At 40.0% G+C, this 17,356-nt stretch overlaps 2 protein-coding genes across 2 annotated transcripts in view; both read right to left on the bottom strand.

Annotated features, from left to right (window-relative positions):
* Positions 1-1,472, bottom strand: part of LOC137802648 (dapper homolog 3-like) — a 14,054-nt gene extending 12,582 nt beyond the window's left edge. The window contains exon 1 of the mRNA XM_068600675.1: positions 1,031-1,472. Within this exon, the coding sequence (XP_068456776.1) occupies positions 1,031-1,285 (255 nt within the window). The 5' untranslated portion in view covers positions 1,286-1,472. The remainder of the gene's footprint in view (positions 1-1,030) is intronic.
* A 4,557-nt stretch (positions 1,473-6,029) lies between these two features.
* On the bottom strand, positions 6,030-11,819 carry LOC137802299 (CXADR-like membrane protein). The gene is made up of 7 exons (XM_068600096.1): positions 11,714-11,819; positions 10,286-10,443; positions 9,435-9,633; positions 7,670-7,837; positions 6,949-7,071; positions 6,348-6,486; positions 6,030-6,228 (listed from the first exon to the last, which is right to left on the bottom strand). Exons 1-7 carry the CDS (start codon positions 11,817-11,819, stop codon positions 6,066-6,068), a joined length of 1,056 nt encoding a protein of 351 aa, XP_068456197.1. The 3' UTR covers positions 6,030-6,065.
* Between the last annotated feature and the right edge of the window lie 5,537 nt (positions 11,820-17,356).

Genomic DNA, 17,356 nt, shown 5'->3' with positions numbered 1-17,356 from the left:
TAAGAGACACAAATTTGCCGGCATACACAAACCACATGGACACATTTGTATGTGTACAGATTGAAAAGCTTTGGATTTGATACATTTTGTAATTGTTAATCAAGGTAAGTCAAGTCATGCTGGAAAGTCTGAATGTTGTTTTGATGTCTCAAATGTGGCACATAATTGTCATTTGTTTGAGATTTCAAACTGTTATTTCCTGTGGTCTGTTTTTCATACTCCAAAGGAGAGAAAATTGAACAAATGCAAAACAGACCCTATAAGTATAGATGCCATACAGTTTAATTTGGTTCTTACCAAAAAGAAAAATAGCTCATTTGCATAGACCGTTGTTAGTTTCAGAATGCATTTTAAAGAGTTTGATTCAATTAAGACCAAATCTGGACGAGTGAGGCAGTTTTCATGAAAATCCAGCTTCAATGTGATTAATTATTACTTTCAGGCTTAAGCAGCACGAGGGATAGAGATGTCTGGATAAGGCAGGCTCTTCCTTGTGAAATGACTGGCAATGAAGCTCCCCTCTGAATTTGCCCTTACATGGTAATATATGTGACTTTAGGACTTTCTGACATCGCGTTGTTCATATCTGCACCCTGAGGAAAAGAACGCTGAGGGTTCTCTGTTCCTGTATCAGTAGCTGTAATCGAATTCAACAGTGTCCCGGAAAGTTAAGAGACTCTCGACAGAAAGAACGGTCAAATCCATGACACGACGAGACGGCATAGTACATGTTTAATGAGCACTACCCCACCGTGCACATATCTCTGCAGACTACAGCAGATTCATGGGCCGAGTCCCGTCTGACAACAAATCTACTGACAAGACCGAGTCTCCTGAAACTGTGTTTGTGTAATCCAAAAGGATCAATAGCGGACCCTTTATAAGACCATGTACGTTTACGAAACGTGACACTACTGTTAAGTCTACTTTACTTTCATGACGCTGCACTATCTTTTACAGGATTAAACCAACAGGACCTTATTATAGCCATCTCAATGTAAAACGAGTCTCATCAGACAACATAACTCACAGTTTGGAGCCTGCGGCTGTAGTCATCCGACGCGTTGGCGTTTGGTGCGTCCAGGGCGCAATGTGCCGACCGTAGAGCTCCCCAAGGCGGCCGGCCGGGAACCACAGAGTCCCCGAGGCACAGGGCGCTCAGCACCCGGCATTCTTGCCTCTGTTTGAGCAGATCTAGCTCACACAAGCCGGCCAGGCTGGCCTCCAGACGCTCCTTGTTCCGTCTGCGCTCTGCTTTCATGGGCAGGGAGTACGCTGGGAACATGACTAAACGAGCCTTCAGATTTGCTTATCCTAAATTCCCGTTATTACGCTTCACTGTTTCCCAAGAAATGGAGACGAAATAAATCTGTTGAAATGTTAATCCACTCTTCTTTTTCTGTGGATACCCACAGCGGAACAGCGGAGGCTGGAGGTTTCAGCTGCTGGATCACCGCTGTGGAACTCGGACCCATTCCCTCCTCTCGCCTGAGCTCACAAGGACTGTGGTGAAGTTAGTTTTCATTTGGGTCTTCGCCAGACCTGACTGTATCTGGACCAGCGCCCGCAGAGCATTGAAAAGATACAACGACAAACTATAGTCCAAGCTGAAAACACATTCAAAATAGTTTAAAAAAAATACAACACATAGAAATTTAAAAGATTATTTTAAAACGTTGATTAAACCTACACATTAGTGTACTTTTTCATGAACTTTATTATGCGAATCCTTTTGCCATTTTAGTCTCATATGTTGACATTTTATTATGTGTGTGTGTGTGTGTGTGTGTGTGTGTGTGTGTGTGTGTGTGTGTGTGTGTGTGTATATACATATATATATATATATATATATATATATATATATATATATATATATATATATATATATATATATATATGACATCGCGTTGTTCATATCTGCATATATATATATATATATATATATATATATATATATATATATATATATATATATATATATATATATATATATGTATATACACACACACACACACACACACACACACACACATTTTATTGGATAAAATATAGGCTAAATGCTAACGTTTAATCAACGTCTTTAAAAAGTCTATAAAAAAAACCTTTACTTTTGACTAAACTACAGGCCTTTTAAACTTAAAAATGGTCACCTTTAAAAGAGCGGTTTAGGTTTACCAACCTTGTGGTCCCCAACCACCGGGTCCACAGACCGATACCGGTACCGGTCCGTGGGTCCTTTCCTCAAAGAATTAATGATCAAATATTGTATTTATTATCGCGGTTTAAACAATATTTTATTCTGAAAATCTACCGGATACATCCGTATGTGCGTCTATGTCTCTTGACATATGGCAAAACGCTTGTCTCAGTCATGTGATTTACCCCAAAAATGAAGCCCACAAGCTAACGAAGATGGGTAAAACATAGACATCTTCAGGGAGCTTCTTTGGAAGAGGAAATGTCCAATGAAGAGACAGAAGAAGAAGAGTCTACGACTTCCAAGAAAAAGAAAGCTGCATTAAGGACAATATCAGGAGTCCTACTTTAAATATGTGTTTATCGCTACAGGTGATTCTCATGTGCCAGATCTACATGATATGTGTGGACAATTCAACATAATGGTAAATAGTATTTTCTTTAGTATTTCATATTAGTTTTTATGCCGGTCGTATTATTTTATTTCGGCATATTTATCCCCCACACCTTGAAGGCCGGTCTGTGAAAATATTGTCTTACACAAAACCAGTCTGTGGTGCAAAAAAAGTTGTGGACCGCTAGTCTAACCCATCAAAGGGACAAAAGAAAACCATATGACACAGGAAGCAATACATATGTATTTATTACACAACAACTTAAATATAACATGGACAACGTTGTACTACAAGTACAATTAAATATAAAATTTTATGATTGTTAACAGTAAAAACAAAACAACCTCTGGAGTTGGTTTTAGATGGTCTGCCATATTTAGGGTGGACATATGTGAATTAGAAAGTATTAGAAAGAAATATTCACTTTTGAACCAGTTTTAAATGTCCTTTCACCAATGAACAAAGTTGTTTTCTAAACATCTCTTGAAGGAAAACATGCTCACTGGGATATCACATAGTATAATACTGTACACTATTTGTATGTTGATGAATGCCAAATAATGTTTCGACCCACTTCTTCTTTGTATGTCACTTTGTTTTACTCTCTTTCTCCACATCCCACCTATACAACCCCACTTGCTTTCTGTAATGTACGTAAGCTGTAAAATGACCTAAAAACTAAATACATTTTATATTGTTAGGCTACAGCGACAGTCCAACATGAACTTTCACACATATTAGGTTTACTGTTGGTTTATGCTGCAGACTGCTACAAGCTTACCTGCCAACGCTTCTACCTAGCAGCTTAGCCCGCATTGTGAGCAGCATACAATTAAACAAATGGCATGATTAAAATACAATGGTTCAAGTACTTACAAAGTATATTGTTAGTGTGAAGCTTCACGTTTCTTTGATCATCTGGTACAACTCCACAACTCCTGATTCTCAGCAAGTCTTCAGACTGGTGTTACCTTTAAAGTAGTAGAAGCTGTAAATACCTGCACATGTGTGTTACAACAGTAAGCACACACTGTTATTTTACATTGTACAGCACTGCTCACATTACGACTGCATTGAAGCTTCTTGTTGGCAGCACAGTCTATTTAGTTCCCTATTCATGACATTATGTATGTAAAATTAAATGCATATTAAAGTATTCATACAGATGAGAATAAGCGCTAACATCCCATATGAAGAAGTGAGTGTTAGTGTCTTGTGTAGCATTTGTGACTGTAGTTCCTGAAAAAAATGCCAGTTTTCGATAAAAATATTTATGTCAAATAAATTAACTACACCCGATTAAAAGAAGGTATCTGATTATGTGGTAATTCAACAGTAATATATTGATGATGTCCAAGCGAGGTGAAATAACTGGCCTCCTGCCTTCATGAAGTGATGCTAACCACTGGAGGGGTCACCAGACGCTGGTTGTCGAATATCCAAACTAAAACTAACTTCATCTCAATCTCGGACATGTAGTCTCTTTCAGCAGCTGGTGGAGCCTGTGGCATGCAGCCCTGTGGCATGCAGCCCTGTGGCTCTACTGGACACCCACAACCAACTTAGGCAAATTTAGTCTCAAACCTAAATGAATACTGATATCAAATTAATAACAAATGTAAATGTAATTTTAAAAAAAAAGATGTCCCCATGATGTCATAAAAGAGGGACATAAGATACACTACTATAAGCATAAACAACAGCATTTTTGTGGTGCTTAATAACAGCAGTCAATCTGACTCAGTTTGAGTATTTTTTTTATCATAAACTCAGTCAGCTCAGCTCTTGTCCACTTACTGCTGGTAGAGCATATATACAAGCAACACAGGTTGCCATGACAATATGCACTGACACTGAATTGACGCAAGTGTATAAGTATGTCATGGAGGGCAGAGGAAAACTTAAACTTGTTTTTCATGAAGAGAAATTAGTTTTCCACAGCACAAAGTTGTCTCCCATGGGAGACCAGAGTCATTGTACCCTCAAAGATGAAAATATGTTGAAAGAGATTCACTCTGGGCACCAACGCATATTAAAAGCAAAGCTCGGAAGTATGTATGGCCAAACCTTGACTGACGTGGAGAAGATTTGCAAGGAATGTGAGACATGCTAGTTGGACCAACAGATGCCACAGCAGGTTCCACTACACCCATGGGATTTTCCAGGTGATTCCTGGAAGAAACTACATACAGACTTTGCAGGGCCATTCCTGAACCACATGTTCATGATTGTGGTGGATTCACATACAAAGTGGTTGGAAGTGTTTATTTTGTCACAGATCACCTCTCACATTTAGCAACAAATGATCAAGTGTAGTTTATTTGCTAGGTTGGAGGCAGGTCTCAGTGGGTTAGACCCCCCCACCCTGCACATTTCTAACCGGATCCCCGCCGCTCAGCGTCACTGAGAAACCAACAAACCATCGTCAGAAACATGAAGATACGAGTGACAATTACTAAGAGACTAGACCAGTCGATTCGTATTAAAGGTACCGCAATAAGCTGGTAATGTAAACAATGAAGCCTCGATGACCATCATCGTTTGTCATGGAGTTCCACAATATTATTAGAAAACATTCCATAAACTTTCACGGCTATGCCGATGATACTCAACTATATCTGTCAATCAAGCCAGATGAAATCCACCAGGTCGCTAAACTTTAAGTGTGTCTTAAAAAGATAAAAACCTGGATGACCTACAAGTTCCTGCTTCTGAACTCTGACAAGACTGAAGTATTTTTTTGCACGGTCCAGAACACCTCAGAAATCAATTATCTGCTGATATGGTTTCTCTGGATGGCATCACTCTGGCATCCATCACCACCGTATGGAATCTTGGATTTTATTTTCGTGAAGTGGAAGTACAAAGTTGATTAAAATGGAAATACTCTGGTAAAGTACCTTGAATTTGTACACAATTTAAGCAAATAGACTTTGTTACATTCCACCACTGATCATAACATTTACTCTTACCACTGGCAGCTTATTAAAACCATACCATTTACTGCTTTTTATAAAGAGGTGGAATAATATTGAGCAGGATTGAGTTCAGTCTATTGGTCCTTGTCAACAGTCCTTGTTACTCATGTGGCCCATTGGGAAAAATAAAATAATTGCCTACTCCTGCATTAGAGAGTGAATGGTGAAAAACAATCTAGGTAACATCATTGGATCTTTATCAGAGTCTAACTCTTGGGTTCGGCTTGTTGAGGTGTCCTGAGGCTGCCGTGGTCCTTTCTTCTGTCTGATTACATATTCCACACAGTCTGAAATGCCTTAGTTTGGGGAGGGATCAAAACAGGAGTGGCTCCCATGTGGGCCAGGTTTCCAAAACTTAGTTAATGGGAAGGGCTGGGCTTGCAGTTGGAGGTAGACATGGGGGTTGATGTTGAATCTGGAGACTTGGTACCTGACTGATTGTAGCTAGGTGGAGACTGAGTGAAAAAAAAGGCTTAGCAGCTTTCCTTGAAGGCTGTCACAGCAGGAATACAGGTGTGTTACAGGCGTGTTGGCCTTGGAGCGCAATGTTGTGCACCATGGACTGAGTGGAGGAGGTGCCTGAGCGAGAGCTGCCAGAGAGGGATGAAGAGATAGAGTTGGGCTTTGTCAGTTTGGCTTTGGGAGCCTGTGCATCCTCCCTGAAAAGAGAGCATGATGAGTTTGAATAAAGGGTGGCCTCAACAGAACAAATCAACATGTATTAATAGAGTGAAACTTGGTTATAACTGGCAGAAAACGTTGATTCTTCATTGTATACCTGATTTCATTTGGGGTCTCTTCTTCATATTTCTTCATCTTCTTTTTGCAAAATATCAACCAGATGATGAGAAAGATAAGCAGGACTCCAAAGGACACGCCAACCACTGCCCCTGCTACCACACCAATTTCTGTTATATCTACACCGTGTGAACACACAAATTACAAAACATAAACAAACACACATAAAGTTATGTAATAAAAAGCATACTGACATTGACTTTAAAAGTGAAATTACCAGATTTACATTTTCAATAGCAGCCAATGGGCCAGTGAGAGATGACCTAATACATCATTGGTTTGGATTTTGGGCTTTCTCAAGGAAAGTAGGATGCTGTCAGCCTTATCCTTAAACTCCTCGCAAGTATGGCTAAAGATGGTGAACACCAATGTATTTGAGTTTAATGAGTTTTAATACTGAATCTAAAACATTGCTTTTTAATCAGTTACATATTCTTTTGGTTAAGAATAGCTCATGATGGTTTTACTGAATGTCTATGGTGCAAAAATCATTTGCAGGATTTCCAAAGCAGCTGGCCTCTTCTCAATCAAAGTTTTTTTTTTTTATCCAATTCAGTGTTCATCAAGGATTTTCCACTCACAGTGCATCTTGACCTCAACTGTGCAGCTCCCTTCTCCCACATCATTGCTGGCTGTGCATTTGTAGACACCAGTGCTGTCCTTGGTCAGGTTTTTCAACGTCACAACCTCTGGATTTTTCAAATCTGACAAGAATGAAGATAAAATTCATGAATAGTACAGCCAATTGTGGACACTGCAGTTGCATAGAAATACATGTTTGTACGATTGAGTAAAGAGAAATTACAAAGCAATTGTTTTGGTTTAGTTAGTTAGTTAGTTTAGTTAGTAGTAGTTCCCGTGCGTTTTCTATATGCCAGAACAGTAGGTGGCGCAACGGCTGTTTAGAGTCGACCTGCACACCGACATTCACCGATATCTCCCTCCAGGAATTCACCGCCATCTGTGTGTCCTTATACTCCGTCAGACGGGTTATATAAGTGCTCATATCTGCGGACCTCTTCAGCCAAACATTCTTCAACGGGATCCATTGTTTGTGTTTCTGCTATGGCTTTTAAAAACAGCGGTATTATGCTATGAAACCGGAAATGCCAGACTCAAAAAGGATGTGGTTAGCGGACCAATCACAGCCTTGCGGGCTTGCGTTGCTTTGACGGATAGTCAGAAATTTGGGGTGACGCACGCGAAATGACCGATTTGACCACACAAGGGCGGCCATGCGTGTCTTGCGTGCTTGCGTCTCTACGTAAAACTCGAGTATAAATCAGCCTTAAGAAGACTTACCTAGCAAGGCCAGTGGCGGCAGCTTGCCAACATACTTGCCCTCGTCTAGTACCCTCTCCCATTTGTAGTGGATGGGATCAGAGCCATCTGCAGACTTGCAGCTCAGCTTAACATCACCGCCCTCCAACATTTTGCCCTCCTTCCAGCAGCGCGGCTTGGATGGCTTTACTGTGGATTGATACAAACACAGATATTCTTACACTTTGTTTCCTCACCCACTTTTCAGAAGAAGATTTGGGCTGAAGTGAAATAAGAGGGGATTTTCCAAATCCAATTCAAATGTGAATTTAAGTAATATATGTATTGATATTACAAATTATGTTGCAGTACATTGTTGTATAAAGTATATTTTAAACGCTAGATTTACACTTTCAATAAATATGACTTTAGTACAGATGGAGTCTGTATTTTCCATCCCAAGACTTAATCAAACCATCGTCGAGAGATTGGGTAACACTTCATAATACAGTCTGTAATTACCCGGCACTTTCTGTATAAGTCTACTTAACTTACAATGGACAATCGTTCTATGAATTATGTAAGGATGTCGTAAGTAAAGTATTAAAGTAGTGTAAAGCCCTCTTAGGTAAAACTTTTATTTTAACCGGGTTTTGCCATCGGTGTGAAGGCTTTGATTGTAGTGACGGGCAGTGGCACCTTGCAGGGTAGCCCCTGTCATTACGGTGTCAATGCATGAATGACATGTAGTATTAAAGTGCTTTGTGTGGTCATAAGACAAAAAAAGCGACACAAGTCCATAAAGACAACATATGTGAGTCAGTGTTCAAACAGTTACGGTTAAGTTAATTATACAGCATAGTGGATTTTGTATTCCATATCAATTTAGTAAGGGCTCCTCTATTTGAATTTTGAACATCCACTATCCCTTTGTTACAACTAGGATGTGTTATGCTAATAAAGTAGTATGGTAACTTGGTATGAACTTTCAAAAAAACTGCTTTTATGTAGTCATGCGTGAAGCACCATGGAGCACATTTCATGCAGTCCTTCATGAAATCTAAATCTATTTATTACTAATTGTGGTCCTCATTCCTTCTGTTGTAGACTTTCAGTGTACTCACTACACTCAATAAATACCTACATAAATATTTTTAGTAGAAGTGGAGTCTGCAAATAAGTCTTTGTTGCCCATGGTCGTACTTCAAATTAACCAAGATTTGAAAGACAGATATCTTAAGGATGAACATCTTTCACCAATTTCCAGTCATGGTGATTCAGAGTATTTTTTTTTTCAAAATTACAATTTTTGGTTTGCTGAAACTGTATGAACCCAAAATAAACTGTTTTGCTGCGATAAAAACAATACTACACTTTGAATGAATGCTTTGCTAGGTCTGTCTGTCTATTGAGGATGGGGTCTTTGACTAAATTTCAAATGGGTTGCTGTACTTTCTCTGCACTCTTAACTGTTCTAAATAAATACATTGTTAGCATATCATATGCTTAAAGAGCAACAAGCTTTAATCAGTGACTGAATTTCCAGACAGAAAATCACAAAGGACGAGAACTAGAATTAATTCCAATTGACTATTTCCTAGGTGTAGCTCACAAGTGGATGAGAATGCCACAGATGAAATCATTGGTCTGAACTTTCAATCGCACACTTCGGTCTACCAAGATTAAATGAAGTACATTTGATGACAACTCTAATGCTAAGAGCCTTTGAGACTTCCAGTGCAAGTATTCTCATGAGTTCTCCCTCTGTGTTTTTCCTTATTCAACCTAAGTGCTGTCGGTCACTTACTCAGCACTATGAGGCTGATTGTGCTCCAGTGGTATTGTGAGCCAGTCTTGACTTTGCAGCTGTACTCTCCTGAGTCTGCTAGAGACAAGTCCCTGATCAGCAGAGAGGCATCACCTTTTAAGTACTCTCCAGCGAAGGCTACACGGCTATGCTCTTCTTCATTTGGGTCAAAAACCCGTCCAGCAAAGTATGTTATCACCTGTTGGGGGAGGTGAAATACGTAAGTCGGTTTATGATGGAGTATACAAGATAAGACACATACAGTTTATGCCTAAACCTGCTCGGATTGGGACATGCTGGGTATTAAAACGTGTGACACGTTTAAAAAATAAATAAATAAATAGATCCCCAACCCCCGATCGCAGTCTGAAAAGTCAAAGGAACACGAAAAGAAAATAGCCCGGCCGCACTTGAATTTTTCAGGTACTCATTACTAATTACTAATACACAAACCCAGAATTGACCATACCTTATTAGATTCATACAAGCTTGGAGAGTTACAGAGAGGTGTTTTCTAAAACAAATGAAATCAGACTTTGTCAAGTGTAGTTATTAACAAAAAGGTGAAATGCTACAGCTGTGCGAAAAAGTGACGGCGAGGTTTTTGAGGTTACGGGGTTTATGTAATTACATAACCCTAACGGTAAAAGTTTGGATAGGACTCTTTACACAAGCCTTTACTGTATTTCAGAAATGTAAATGAAGTTTATCAACGTTGTTGTTCCGTAGATCTTGTAGGAATTGTCACTTGACTTTTTTTTTTCATCATTTCCTTGGCTTATAGTGGGCGCTGCTGGGCTTGGAGTGCATCGGGCTCAAGAGGTTAACCTCTTGTATGGAGAGGCACTTACCACTCTTTGCTTGTTGGTTGGTTTCAGAAGCAGCCATTCAATGTCAAGAGTGGGGTCATCACCCACCGAGAACTGATGGTAACACGGCAGTGTAGCATTGTCTCCGACAACCCTCTTCGTCTCCGTATGGGCGCATGTCGTCCACAAGCACAGTAGAACTGTAGTAAGACAAGTCAAAGACGATTGTGGTAAACAATAATAAATGATAAAAAGTAAAGTTACATTTATAAATAAGACATCAAACACTTCTGTGGAACTTGGTTTTAATATAAAACTTCTGACTAAAGCACTGAATCCAGGTTAAATCAGCTTTAAGAAATTCTGTGATCAGGATTACACTTCAAGGACACATATCAGCAATTTAATTTTGCACTTGGATTTTTCAGGTACTAATATACAACCCACAAGAATCTATCATATAGAAGTAAATAATTGAGCTGTTCCTATGCCCCTGCTAATAATTCTGCAATACATTTCCAATCTGCATTTAAAGCAAGTAGTCAGAAGAGTTTAATGGATTTGTATAGCGCTTTTTTATACGCTATAGAACGCTTTGCACTAAAAACACTTACATGATTCACCCATTCATACCCTCCTGCCTATCAGGAGTAAATCACATTCAAACACGATAGGCAAAGCTACGAAACACCTTAGAGCTAAAATCAAAGCTATTCAAATCTATCCTGCCGCCTTACCGAGAGCCTAGGTCCATTAGAGGAAAGTTGCCATTAACTGACAAGACGGACAGCTGCATTCAGCCAATAGGGCCTCCCTTTCGAGTCGAGTTGTGAGTAGAAGCAGGGTAGTTGTCAGGAGGGACGGCAGTGAGACAGCCAGATGAGTTTCCTCGACCACTAGCTTAAACAGATCTCCGAACATCTCGGAGATCCGGACTTATTGAACGGAGAGCTGCTTAATTAGATTAGCAATCCCCAACCTTTTTAGCGCCACAGACGGGTTACATGTAAGACAATATTTTCATGGACCGGCCTTCACAAAATTATATGACCGAGATAAAGACAATTAAGTGCATGAAATTACAACTCACAAATACACCAAAATAGTGGGAGCCTTGGGATTTTTCCTCCGCTACGACACCCAACGCGTGTTCTTTATGTTCTGTCTATTTCGTGAAACCTGCTTCACAAAGACAGGATGTTTAAATGGAAGCAGGGTTTTCAGTGCTTTTTTGACAATCGCAGGATTTTCTGCCTTGATTTTAATGCAGAAGTTGAGACAGACTAACCCTTCCGGGTCCGCCCCTGCATTGAAGCGAGCTATGATGTTTACGTTTTTATTAAATTCATAAGCATAGTCAGTGCTGGATGCAATCTTACGCGTCCCTAAGACGAAACGGTGCACAATCAACTATTGTCACGATCAACGTTAACATTCTTTTAGTAAAGTTATGACTGATATGTAATTTACAGAGAGGTTTCACAGCTGCTAGGGTCCAGTGGACAACATGCTGCATCTCTGCCTCGCACGAGGTCACCACCGCCGGCCACAACGACAGCCACTCTAGCACATCCATCCCCACCATATAATAAAACATTTGGTTTTAGACATTTATTTACCATTTTATTCATATATTCCACTGCTTTAGTGAACCTAAGACCTTTGGTAAACCAATTTCTATCCCCAAAGCAGTTTGTCCACACAAGTAAAGTTATGTTTTCAACCGCAATAGGGCCTAGTCCGCTGGCTACCTGGGTTGTTGAGGAAGAAACACTTATGCAAAGGATTTTTCTCCCTTTTATTATCAACCTTATTGCAGGCTCATTAGCACTGAAGGTGGCCGTCCTTGTGACCCCTGACCAAGGGCATATTCTTGTTGGATTGCATGACAAGGCTGTGACTGCTGCACCGATGGGGAAACAGAGATGATGATCGCGGTAATGATGGCGATGCCAGTGTTCTTGTTAAATGTCATATCTGTCCTCATTAAAAGCTTTTGAATTCTAAGCAGACCTCTCATTTGGCTCTGCTGCCAGTTCACATAAATTCTAAAAGGACAGATACATTAAATACAATCTGACGTAATCAAAACAGTTCTTTGTTTCAGAAGGTTGTTTATGATTGTGAGGGACAAGAGGGCCCTGATGGAATGGCTCATGGTGTATCATTCATTATCAAGGCTGTCAACTCCCTGTTATCACCCCTTCTGTTCTTGCCTCACCTTGCCTCCTCTGAGCCCACTACTCGATAAGTCACGTCTTGAAAAACTAAAGTTTAGTAAAAAATAGAAACAACATCAAAACATTGTTTTCAGTGGAGCAAGTATTTTTTATGGAAAACAAAACATATATGTCAAGCCAGTACTTTTTTGTAGCTGTTACGGACACAGGTCTATTCATTCTTGCGTTTAAGGGAGACTGTGGCTCATTGTTGTGCGGGGTCGTCATTCAATCAGAAATTTTGGCGGGTCGATCCCCGGCTCTGCTATTCCATGTCAATATGTCCTTGAGCAAGACATTTAACACTAAATTACTCCCGTAACTGTGACTACATTGTAACGAGTTTCTCGAGTACTGTAGAACTCCTATACAGTATGTTGCTGTTGATTTGCAGAGCATCATGGTCAAAATTCATTCCCGGTGAATCTTTCGGTGAATAAATGTTGCTGTGAATCACAATATAGTAATACATGTTACATGTTTAGCATTTCTTTCCATTTTCTGCAATACACAATAATCCATTTTAGCATTATTTTAAACACAGATGTTTTTGAACTGTATATTAATTACAGACAGCACAGTCTTCGCAAGTAAAGTTACCGTGTAACCAGTGGCGGCTGGTTAAATTATTTTTTTGGTAGGGCCATCTAATCAATTTCAGTAAACATCCCATGCAAAAAAGGTATCAAACACGCATTACTACATTGCAGTTAAATATTTAACATTTATTTCAACATTTGAAGAACATAATAACATAATACAATGCAGTATATATATATATATATATATATATATATATATATATATATATATATATATATATATATATATATATATATATATATTATATATATATATACAGTTATCTGTCCTTATATATATGCAGTTACTGTGATGACAAGTAAAGTATTTTTTTATTTACTCTAATAACAATGATGTTACTGGGATTATTACTATAAAAATGACTACAGTATTCCAATGGTACTGTTTACTACTGTATACTGTATACTTTTTAATTATTAATTACTTTTTTTTAATGGCAGAACATCTAGTTACACCTGTCGATGGCAAACAACAAATAATGCAGTACAGCTCCTTGTCATTTACAAAAGGCCAGAATGACAACACAGCCTACAAATCTGTGAGCTTGGTTAGATTTAATATTGTGAGAAAGCTATTTTGGAAATTATATCAGTGAAAACATGGAAAACTTATGGTCTATAAAGAAACTTGCAGAGAGAATGTTTCCTGTCTTTAATCCAGTGCTTCAAACATTTGTTTAATTTTGACATTTAGAGGAAAAGACATTTTGAAATATCGTCATTTCAGTAAGCATTTTTCTCTGTGTCATAAAAACAACACCTAAAGGTCTATGGCTGCAACACAGCTGATTTTATTAATAACCACCAGCTTTGTATGGATTGCATAGCTGCTCCTCAAAGTCTCCAGATATGCTTTGAGTGATAAAGAGGGATGGTTTTGCTGATTAGGCGCATGGAGTGTGGGCAGAAAAGGAGAGAGGGTGTTGGGTGAAGGATGGAAGATGTGAAGGGGTGAAAGGGAAGAAGGATGAAGGTTGTCACAGTGATTTTTGTCAGCTTGCTGAAGAGGCACTCTGTAGGGGAAAGTTTCCCCTCGCTGCAGTGCTCAGCAAATTATAACTCGCCCCCTTAGCACATGCCTGTGTGCACACATGCACATGCACAGCTGCAGTGAGTTTTAAAAGATCAAGTCTGCTATCAGAGGAATCTTAACTTGTAATTTTGTAAGAGAAATAAAACTATAAGGCTCATACTTGTATCTCAACTAAGATTGTTTATTGCAACAACATAAAAAGTCATTCAAGTTCAGAAGCCTTTCTGCCTGCTTAGAAGGTTTTGTTGGAATAAATCAAAATTATTATTTATGCCTATTATTTAGGGCTATCTTTCCAATAGTGTATAATCACCTGAAACTTAGAAACTACGATTTGTTTAGAAAGATACATTTTTATCTACAAAGAAAGGTTGGTTGGGTTCCCATCCACGGAGTGTGCAGCACCATCTTTCTACAGCAGTCTAGAATGGACAAACCAAATACTGTAGCCTTTCTCGTTTTTGCGTTAGGCCCTAAATGGGCCCCTGTGCGAAAGTATTAAACACTGAATTATTGAGGACCCTTAACGTTGCAGGTGCTGTTTTTTGCTGCCAACATCTCTCTTCTGCTCTCACTGTCGGGGCGAAGTTCATCCTACTACATACATACAAACATACAATCACACACAGGCCAAAGTCAGCAAGTACAGTGTGTGTTGGTGACAGTGAAGTGAACTAATTGAAATGACCATTACTCAGATTGATAGATGCTGGATGAAATCGCAGTGATGCAGGGAGACCAGGAAGAAGCAAAGCAAAGCAAAGTTCGCTCCAAGCCCAGGCAGAGAGGCAGGCCCCCACACTCGAACAGCTCGCCACCCGGCTAACTGCAGCCATGTCGGTGCCGAACCCCTCCACCATGGCGAGGGTGGAATTGCGTAAGGCGGCAGCGGCGGACAACATACATTCTTTCTTGGAGACATTCGAGACAATGGTGGAGGGATGCAGCTGGCCGGTTCCGCCAGGCCACAATGGGCATCAGCTGAGGGACACCGCAACCAGACAGCTGCAGTCTGGAAGCCCAGGAGGGGCATAAGGGGTGGTGGAGAAGATCGTCCTGGAGCAGTTTGTGGGGTCTGCCGGCCAGAACTTTAGCCTGGGTCCGCTTCCATCGCCCTATGTTGCTATAAACCGCCTTCGCACTGGAAGAGGACCAAATAGGGGTTTATCCCTGCGGTCAGGGGGACAGTGATCACACACCGGCTGCAGCCTGCTGACGCCCGCCCCGCAGAGGAAGCTGTTACCGCTGCGCCAATACTACCCCTACCGATTGGCAAGGGGGGTCTGATTAGGGCAGGCTGCAGGCGTACATTCATGACGGACAGGGTCATGCAGTATGTGTGCTATGTTAAGTGGAGAGGTTGTCCGTCACTGGGGACAGGGTGGGGAAACCGGAGGAGCCTTCCATGAAAACTTCCGAATTTCACTCCATGGAAGATTTTCCACTCGAGCAGTCTCAGGATGATACTCTGCGTTCACCGAGTGGCCGACTGTGGCTCAGTGGTGAGCAGGATAGTCTTTCAATCAGAGGATTTGTGGTTCGATCCCAGGCGCCGCTAGCCCATGTCGATGTGTCCTTGAGCAAGACACTTAACCCTAAAATAGATCCCGTAGCTGCGCCTAGTAATTATTAAGCTTTTTATGATTTTTTTTAATAATGGGACCTGTAGTGGCTAAAGTACCGTTATTGTCATTAGTAACTGTTTCTTAATAAATTCATTCGTTTAACCACTCTTGGACGGAAAAAAAACGAGTCTACGCGTGTATGTATTTCAACGATGGTAGACAACAGTGTTTCGCTCCGTCCTTTACTGAATTATTGTGTCACAGTAAAAAAGGTCCGACAGTGTACAACAATACGTGAGCTCAAACGTCAAACTTATCTATCAATGTTCTAATCAATGCATGTACAAAAAACATTCTAACTGAAATACAAATAAAATACAATTATGCAATCACAATAATATGAATCTAAATAATATAATATATACATCTGAGTCTAAATTACTGTTAGAATTATAATATGGAAATTGGCACTAACAGGACCCAATGGAGAAATCTTCAAATCACTTCAAAAGTCTACAGGTTCTTCCATACATTCAGCTAAAGGCAATATTTCAAATTTCAAATGTTGTCAAAACCTTCAGCTATTATTCTACGCTTTTACATTCTTTATATTTTTTCAAATATTGAAATTATTCAGCTTTTTATCAAAACAAAAATGAATGGTTTCCAATGAAGAACATCTTCAAATCCGCTTTCAACTTCTTCAACTTCAAAAGATAAAGGCTCTGCCATGCCTTCAGTGAGAGACACCATTTCAAGTTTAAAATGTGAACAAAGCATCCAGCTATATCACTGAACTTTTTTGATATTTTTTATAGTGTCTTAACTGTCTGCGTTTTCGTTTTATGTTTTTTCCGCACCTTTTTCTGCCTTTATCATTGGTGTGTATTGGGCAGCTCAGAGTGGGTGACGTCAGAGTAGAGAGAGACGTAGGATTTTGTTAAAAACATATTTTAAACTTGCCCTTTACTGGAAACCGTTTACTCTTTGGCCATAATTTATAGCTCAAAACGTGGGAAATCTTGTCTTCTGTCGTAAACTGTGGTCAAAAGGAATCCAACACATTCAGACGTCTTGAAATCAGACTGAATGTGAGAGCAAATCAGTCTATAATCTGCATCTTGTTGGTCTGTGTGCATCTGCAGGCTGCAGACACGTGAACGGCCACGCATGCGAACAGATGCGCTCGTGCATGTAAACGTTCGCGCACGTAAACGGTCGTAAACATGAAACGAACGTTCGCGCGCGCGCGTCTTCACGGCTGCGCACGTGAACGGCCGCCACTGCAAGTGAACGGCCGCGCTAACGCGTTATTATGGTCTCGTGCACGTTCATGTGTGTGTGCACGCGTGTGTGCAGGTCACTTTGGTTACAGACGTCAAGATTAACAGCTCCACTGACACTCACGTTCAACTTCTGAGGTTTAACAGTTGGTTTTGTAGACACTCTGCAACACAATAATATCAATTGTCTCATGAACTGCGCCTGTGGATCAATGGTTTACAAGTCTGTCTTAGAAGCAGAGGATCAGTGATTTGGATCCCAGCTTTGCCAACTTTGATCTGAAAAAAAAAAGTTTTTTTTTTCTTCTGTTGGCACCACTGATTGAGATGATGCAGTTTTTCTTTCAACTCCAATTATACATTTAAACGACAAGGATTCTCAACAGTTCAGTTAAATGCTTTTGGACTGTA

The sequence above is a fragment of the Clinocottus analis genome, unplaced genomic scaffold (genome assembly GCF_023055335.1).
Source record: "Clinocottus analis isolate CAN_PGR_092001 unplaced genomic scaffold, fCliAna1.0.p SCAF_5, whole genome shotgun sequence".
NCBI classification, from domain to species: Eukaryota; Metazoa; Chordata; class Actinopteri; order Perciformes; family Cottidae; genus Clinocottus; species Clinocottus analis.
Note: the sequence above shows the minus strand (reverse complement) of the source record. Positions and strands in the feature narration are given on the sequence as shown.